The 8,412-nt window shown below is 34.7% G+C and overlaps 1 protein-coding gene across 1 annotated transcript in view; it reads left to right on the forward strand.

Moving 5' to 3' along the window:
• The window catches only part of Emc2 (ER membrane protein complex subunit 2), a 33,515-nt gene extending 25,721 nt beyond the window's left edge, over nt 1–7,794 (forward strand). The window contains exons 10-11 of the mRNA XM_028867955.2: nt 852–956; nt 7,418–7,794. Coding sequence (XP_028723788.1) covers nt 852–956; nt 7,418–7,504 — 192 coding nt within the window. The 3' untranslated portion in view covers nt 7,505–7,794. The remainder of the gene's footprint in view (nt 1–851; nt 957–7,417) is intronic.
• Nucleotides 7,795–8,412: the final 618 nt, after the last annotated feature.

The raw sequence follows: 8,412 nt of genomic DNA on the forward strand, positions 1-8,412 counted from the left end.
ATCCACTGACTGCAGAGGAGTGAGTAGAAAAACTGTGAAGGAGACCAGCTATAGAAGAAATCTTCACCTTTCCTGAGTCTCAAAGACAGATCCTTATAAAGAACAAGGTATATTTAAGAATAGGACCAAAGTTCAGCCTTCCTCTTCTCAGAAATACAGAGATATATTTAAATCCAGTCTGTTATTTTAGAGGTTTATTGGTTGTTTTGTAGATATTACACTAAGAATCCCTAATTAAACTACATTGTTTTTAAAGGTAGATCAAGCTGTAGTGACTTTTCAGTTCTGTAGAATATAATTTGAAAGGTCTCTAGTGTAATGACAAAGCGATTAGTGATAAGTATCCTCTTACGTCAGAGACCTCCATTAACTTGTTTTGGTCAAGTTGGATTATTTCTATTGGCCTGAATACATTTTCTCCTATTAATATAGGAAGTTGTGCTAAATTGTTTTTGAGGTTCTTTCTGTTAATATTTGATAATGTGATATTGGAGATTTCATATTTTTCAGTAGCAAGAAATAACAACATCCTAAGTAAAATGCTGTCGTTTATAAAGTACGTTTCTATGGTGACAGAAATTTTACCTTTAAGAGCAGATGTAGCTATATAATTAAATAATTTTAGATATACTTTAAAATGTGCTTTGTCTCATTATTTTGGATTCTGCTGTATTTTAAATTATATTTTAATTTTGAGCATTAATTTCATTCAACATTATTTTTATTTTAAAATTGTTTTGCTTCAGTATTTTAAAACTTGTTATCAGCTCTCTGCAGCTATGACTCTTACATGTTTTTTATTATCTTAACTAGAAAGGAACTTTGTTTCTGAGTTTCTTTTTTGTTTTCAGTCTGCCAGTCATATTGCTTCGAATCCAAAAGCCAGTGCGAAAATGAAAAAGGACAACATCAAATATGCCAGTTGGGCCGCCAGTCAAATAAACAGGGCTTACCAGGTTAGTGGCGACAGTTTGTTATGTAGATTACTTGATAGAGTTCTTTGTCACTTTGCTCTCTGGAAACTACAAAGCCAAATATCTATTATTGGAAGTTTTTATTAATGTCTTGGGCCTTTATCAGATGCTTCCTTTATAACCTTTTCCCCACAAAGTAATCTATTAGTTCTGTGATATAATTAACCTTTAATTTGTAAATCTCATTTGTGAAATATGAAGGAATTATAAAACCCAGAAGTGAAACTAGAGGATGCAGCTTAGAGCCATACTGGATGTGAGAATGCATTTTGATTGGTAGTGCCTCAGGAAGTAAAGAGAGGCAAAAGAAAGGCCTGCTGGTGAACGAGCCAGCCCTCCCAGCTTGCACTGCCTGTGCCACCTTCAGAGCTTGTGTCACACAGCTCTGGTTGTTGGTGTTCTAGGGGACTTTGTTCATCAGAGAACTGCCTGCCTTTTTTTTTTTAAACAGGACAGTTTGGCAGTTTATACACTTTTAAGCTTATATTTACTTATGTGTTTTAACCATATCTTTCCAGTGGCTTATGATAGAATGTTGTCCAGAAATCTAATGTCATCCCAACTTTCTCTCATAAATGAATTAGACTTTTGCTTGGTTGCACAAAGGAAACTTTTCTTTATCTTTAACTTCAGTGGTCTGTGATATATTTTGTTGATTGTTTTTGGATCAGTATTTTTAAATGCACAGAACACTTGTTTACAGGATTCAGTCCTGTTTTTGAGAAAAGATACTTTTTGAATTTTCAGGACTCCAGTAATAAATACATCACTTTTTCTTTCCCTGCCTCTTATTTATTTTTTTCTTCTTTTTCTGTCATTCTGTAGTTTTTAACAGAGTTTGTTCACATTCTTGTTTTCCACATTGGAAGGAGGTCCTAGGCTGTTAGGAAATGTATGTGGGATGGAGTTGGGGTTGTGATGGGGGTGGCTGTCCTGACTTGTCTCTTCTGTCTTCCCTCCTTGTTGCAGAGAACTCCTCTGTAACACTCTGTGTCTGGTCTTTGTCACGGTTGGACCTGGCTTGGATCTGCTGCCTGCAGTCCTGTTAGTCTCCACAGAACTCCGTGGGGCTGCAATGCTCAGGTCTCTGCTGTTCACAGAGCCTAAATGTTCTGTGCTGTCAACTTGGGTTTGCTTTTGCAGTTCGACCCACCTTAGTTTCTTTCTGCCATTTCTTTCTCTACTTCCATGTTTCTGTCCTATTGAGTTTGATTTTGGATTTTGGTATTTTTCTTTGTACTTTGAAATGTTTATGCTTCAGGAAGCAGAGGTATTGGCTGAATGTTTGAAGTCATATATTGTTAAATTTCTTTAATCACATTTACATGCAACTTTCTTACATGCCTATGATTTGGAGGTTGTGAAGACGCTTTCCAGCTTCTTTTGGTATCTGCAGATTCATCAGCTCCAGTCTTACTCTTTGGGGGACTAATGTTTGTAATTTTTTTCATTTTTGATTTATTGTAAGTTCTTAGATTCTCTTCTCTTCATCTTATTCCAAGATAGAGCTGGTTCTCTTTTACAGATCCTGCCGCCATTGGCCACATGATCACATTGGAATGTTTAGAAAACTGCTTATGAATGAGGTTTTTGAAACATGTCATTTGATTTTCTCTTGTGTTTATTTGTTCTTAGTGTTGTTTTAGCATTCCTTAGTTGGAGAAGATTGGAAGTATTAAAAAAGTTCAGTGCCCCCTAATTATACCATTAAAGATAACCTTTATTTATGTATATTATGTACTATAGAAAATCTTAGTTCTGTTAGCATATTATGACCCAGAATACTTATAGCTAGTCTGTGTTTCTTTAAATGTAGTTGGCATAGCCCAGATCTCTTCTCTCTGTGTGTGTGTGTGTATGTATGTATATGTGTGTGTGTATGCTTGTGTGTATGTGTGTATTATAAAGATAGGAGCAATATAAGAGCACAAGCTAATGGTGTGCACAATGTATGATTATTTAGATTTTTATTAGAAACAACTAGCTACCCAGAAATTGATCTTTTGACGTGGCATGAATACATTTTTTAAATCAGCTGTTATTAAATTATTCCATTTGTGGAACAAGAACACAAGTTATAAATAGGCATTTCATTGGACAATACAGAATGAGAATGTTAGGCTAGTAAGTGCACACATTATGTCATAGTAGGTCCTCCCAGTTTTCATTCCTTTTGTCTTTTTCAAGAGGACTGACTCATCCCTCCTAGGTTCTGGAGTTATATATTTTATTCATTTGCCTTTTCTATTTTACTCACTGCTAGGTTTGAGGTTACCTTTATGTATGTCTGCAGTTTATTTATTTTTATTGTGCTGGAGTCTCTTACTTTCGATGATTGTTATGTGTAGTTTATTGTTTGGGTGCTATTAATAATTCTACACTTAATTTCTTGTACATATTTGCTGTTCTATGCACATGTGTATATCTGGTGCACCTATATATTTGGTAACACTGACTTAGAATACATGTATTTTTTTTAGGGGAGACAATTTTCTAAATTATTATTTACTCCCATCCATACTTTTAGAGCATTGTCATCTTACCAACAGCGTATTCTGGTGTGTACATGGTGTTAGTTCATGTTTTTAATGCTTTATTTCCCTTATGTGCAATGAGTTTGAACATTTTCATATGTTTCTTGTCTACTTGGATATCTTCTTTCATAAGCTCTGTCTTTTTATCTGTTAATATGACTTAATTTTTATGTCCCCTTTTGGATGTATGTATGGCAAATATTTGTAACTGCTTATTGCAAATATTTCTAACAGCTTATTTTCTCTTTCAAATGACAAATTGATGTTCTGAAGTTAAATGTGTTCAAATTCACTAATCATTTCCTTTTTGCTTTTTGCTCTGTGTGTTCTGTGGATACTTATCCACACACAGATAAAAACTTTGTAGATACTACAAGGTCAAGGGAGATACCCTTGTATCTTTTACTTCCCATTTAAGTCACCAGCCACTGGGAAGGTTTTACTTAGATAGGAAGTAGGAGTCAGTTTTTACCCATGTGGGTGTCTAGTATTTTTTGTTCATGTCTGTATTATGTGTCATGAGTCCTGTTCCATAAAATTAGTTTGATATAGTAAAAAGAAAAACCACAGGTGGTAGATCCATATTTTCTGGGTTCAGAATCTGACTCAGACGTATACTGCCTACACAGTGTTGATGAATTACATACCATTTAGCTGTATCCCCAGCTCTCCTGATTTACAAATGAGAAAGTTCCAGTACAGAAAGACTAAGTAATCTCCTCAGGTGACGCATTGGTTAAATGACATCTGTTGTCAACCCAGGAACTCTGATACCTTCCAGTTTGCTGTTCTTAAATCACATATGATGCCTCTGACAAAGATAGGTGCTGTCATAGTTTTTAACACCCTCTTCAATTATAGTCTCATGTAAGTAATGGATATCACATTTATCCTCTCTTGTTTCTTCATTTTACATGTAAAATAGTCTATACTCATTAAACTAAAGAATCTGATTTCTTTGGACTCCCCTGCCTTATCTTTTCAGTGACAAAAAGCCTCCTGGATTTTAAGCAAACATGTTTCCCCTACTTTAGGAGAGCCACTTTACCAACTGACATGATTTTGGTGTTGTAAGCCATTGTTCATAGACCTAATCCCTGTTCTTGGTAACATCTGCCCTTTCTTCTATATTCATTTCCCCCTTTCTCTTCTGTCCTCACTCCTTCCTTCCTCTGTTAGCTCACTATCTCCTTTCCTCATTTACAATGTTACTAGATCCATTTTATTTTTATAAAGTCTTGTAATTCTCACTGTTCCTTAGAAAGAGCTCTGAGAGAGTTGCTTATGTGCTTGAGTCTTTGGGTTTGGAACTATAAATTCCATAGTATCTAATGAGATGTGTTTTTGTTTTGTTTTTTATCGGGAATGGGAGATCTGGATTTTCCTGTGTAGCTCCGACTGGCCTGGTGAAACCCAGGCTGTGGCCTTGACTGTGTGACAGTCCTCCTGATTCAGCCTCCACAGTGCTAGGAGTACAGATATACATCCCCATGTCTGGCTCAGTGTCTCCCTCTTACTGGGTAACACACCAGGACAGTGTGTCACTGGTATTACAATGGATACATCACTGGCTGTGCATTTGAGAATGAAGTGTTTTATTGTTTGGTTGTTTCTGTGTTCTTTCTGCTAAGTTTTGTTGTTATTGTTTTAAGATCCACAAGACAGGCATGAATAGTTTGCTCAAGCAAGTATAACTGGAAGTATAACTTCTGGACTCACATTCTTATAAGTAGATAAATCTTTAAAATCCATTTGAGAATTTAGGGACTTGTATCAAGACATAAAACAGTGTAAAGCATTAAGTATATATTTGTTACTGCAGTGTTTTTCTACATATTTATAAATTTGATACAATGGGATTTTATCAGCAGTTTTTGTTTGTTTACCCCTAACGAAACAAAATGTGGCCACTGTGTGCTCTTTAACTAGGTAATTGGTCTAGCATGTTGAGTAGACCAGGCACTGGTTTAGTGTTCAGGAAGTTTATTGTAAGCCTGCTGGCAATTTTCCAGATCAACGCTTCTTCCATACACTGTTAAATTTGTCTGTCAGCAATCCATATGCTGTTATGACTGTACAAATGGATCTATGACTGTCCTTTTGGAAAATGGAAAATTAAATCATGATTTGAGGAAAAAATGAGATCCTGGCTTAATTGGTTCAATTGCAATATAATTCTGGAATAGACTAAATAATTGCATGTCAGGAAGAACTTGAAATGATGGATTTATATTTGTACTTTTGAGATATCTTTTGACACAAATAAGGTAGCTTGGTTTTTCCTACGTTGTAGTGGTTGTCAGTGGTGACACTGTCTTATGTGTGTATTTTTTATTAGCTGACTTTGAAAAACTATACTTTTACTTTTAAAATTATATTTATATATAAATTTAAAAAATCCTATTTTGAAAAATAGGTTTTAAGGCATCACAAAATTTTTATTTTCACTTTGCTCTTAAGAAATTTGAATAATTGTAGAATAATAAATGAGAACAATTGTTTTATACCCTTTCCGCCACCCCATCAAGGCTTTTTCTCAAAATTAGTCCATAAATTTTGTGACTAGAGCCATTCCTGTTTACACGGAGTAAGCAGTAAAAGAAAAGCCTTCCTGTGCTTGCTAAACCCCACCAAGTTCAATCTAAGGACTGGACAATAGAGGGAGAGGCATGCCTTCCCTTTAATCTTCAATTGCTAAGAGAAATTATTTTCAGAAATATAATGTTACCATAATTCATAAACATAACTGCTATTTTTAACATTTCCCTCCCTTAAGCTGACCTCTTATGGAAGGCAAGGTGTCTTGCTTCCTGTACCATGTCTAAGATGCTCTTTTATTGTCTCCTCTGTCAAATAGACACTGGGCTGCAGCACTACTGCTGTAGGAGTTCCTTGTGTGAGCATAGTCAAGTCAGAGGGGACCAGTCATGAAGCCTGTGCCCCTGTCACCTGTGCTGCTAAGTCCATCTTTCTGGACAGGTCATGGGTAGTTTACCAAATTCAGTTAATTACAGAAGAAATAAACAAATAGTAAATCATAAGATAGTTGCTGGAAAATGTGGTAGAAATCAGTACTTTCATCATGGGAAAATAAGTACTATAGATAGAATAAACTTTCCCCCACCCTCACAGGTAACACTCATTTATCTGATAAATCTATTATGTTAAATCAGGCTGATGTAAATGATGGTGATTGTCAGCACAGTTAGAAACTCATTTTGAAATCAGCATGGGGTATTCGGCAGTGATTCCTCAGTGATTTAAGTGCACGAGTTTTGGATTTAATATATTATGAATTTGCTTTTGTATACATGAACCTAAAACTTGATATACTATTTTTGGCTTTTATGATAAAATCTAATCTCAATAAACAAGAAGTGTATCATCCAGTTAACTAACAAATCTCAGATTAAAAATATGACCTATTCTAAATAATGCTAAAGTATGTACACCTTTACCTTTAAATGTTTAATTAAAGTCCTTTCATTTATATAACACTTGCTTGAAATTCCACACTTCTGTTTGTGTGGTAGACAAGTAGATATCAACTTTTTTCCTCTATATGTGTATGCTTAAACTTCATTTAAGTTGTGCAGTGGTTCATAAATGCTTTCGAGTCTGACTCTAGGGTAGTTTTCAAATCCAGTCTAAGCTTTTATAGGTTATCATACTAATTAAAATCAGCTTAAACTGCCCAAGTATATAGTGAAATATTTGTACACTTCAACTGAAGAGAAACCCTAATGCAAATGTCTATAAAACTCTTGAATTTGTTATATTGAAAAACACATGTGATTGCACACAAATGATACAATAATATTTTTATTAGCAGTATGAAGATGAATGTGATGTTTGAACTTTCCAGTGATATTGATACTAACTGAACTGTTTTTTTTTCTCTTTAATTAGTTTGCAGGTCGAAGTAAGAAGGAAACCAAATACTCTCTTAAGGCAGTTGAAGACATGTTGGAAACATTGCAGATCACTCAGTCTTAAGGTTTCAGAAACTCTTTGACATTAGATTTCAAAACTGTACAGTTGAACTTCTTGGCTTGTGACTTATTTACTAAATGCCTAGTGCTATTTGCATTCTAATTTCTCTGAAGATTTCAGTTATAATGAATGTGTTCAAATAAACCTCTGTTTGCCTTGTACTTTTAAGCAGGGAGATGGAGGGCATCCATGGAAAAGAGATTTAAGACTTATTGATTGTATATCAGTCTTCTTATCACTCCTCCATACACCTTATTAAATAAACCATGATTTATTAAACTCATGAATGAAAATTCAGGCTTCTTTTGTTATATTGTAATTAGTATGTTGTAGAGCTCGTATGTCAGCTAAATTCTTATCATTCGTGATGAGAAATTTACAAAATTTATAGCTTGCAGAAACAAGTTACTTTCAATGTTTTATAGTGACAGACTAGAATTTGTGGCCTGTTTTATTCTTTCAAATTGTTCAAATATAAGTCTTGCTTAAATTATGTCATTCTCTAAAGTTGCTGATGTCTCTATGAAATTTTTGGTTGTTGTATACATTTTTATCCATAAAATGTTTTGAAGGTAATATGGGCTGAACATTTAGAGTTAACCTTTTTACACATTACGTTTATTAAGACTTTTAGTTGTAAATTGTGTGTGTGTATATATATTTTTTTTTTTTTTTTTTTGAGACAGGGTTTCTCTGTGTAGTTTTGGTGCCTGTCCTGGATCTCGCTCTGTAGACCAGGGCTGGCCTCAAACTCACAGAGATCCACCTGCCTCTGCCTCCCAAGTGCTGGGCTTAAAGGCATACACCACCATTGCCCAGCCACATAAAATATCTTTAGGATCATGGAAATATCAATGAAAGATACTATTTTCACTGGGATCTACTTAGTTTTGGGGATGAAAGGAAAATCT

This window comes from Peromyscus leucopus, chromosome 20 (assembly GCF_004664715.2).
Source record: "Peromyscus leucopus breed LL Stock chromosome 20, UCI_PerLeu_2.1, whole genome shotgun sequence".
In the NCBI taxonomy this organism is placed as follows: domain Eukaryota; kingdom Metazoa; phylum Chordata; class Mammalia; order Rodentia; family Cricetidae; genus Peromyscus; species Peromyscus leucopus.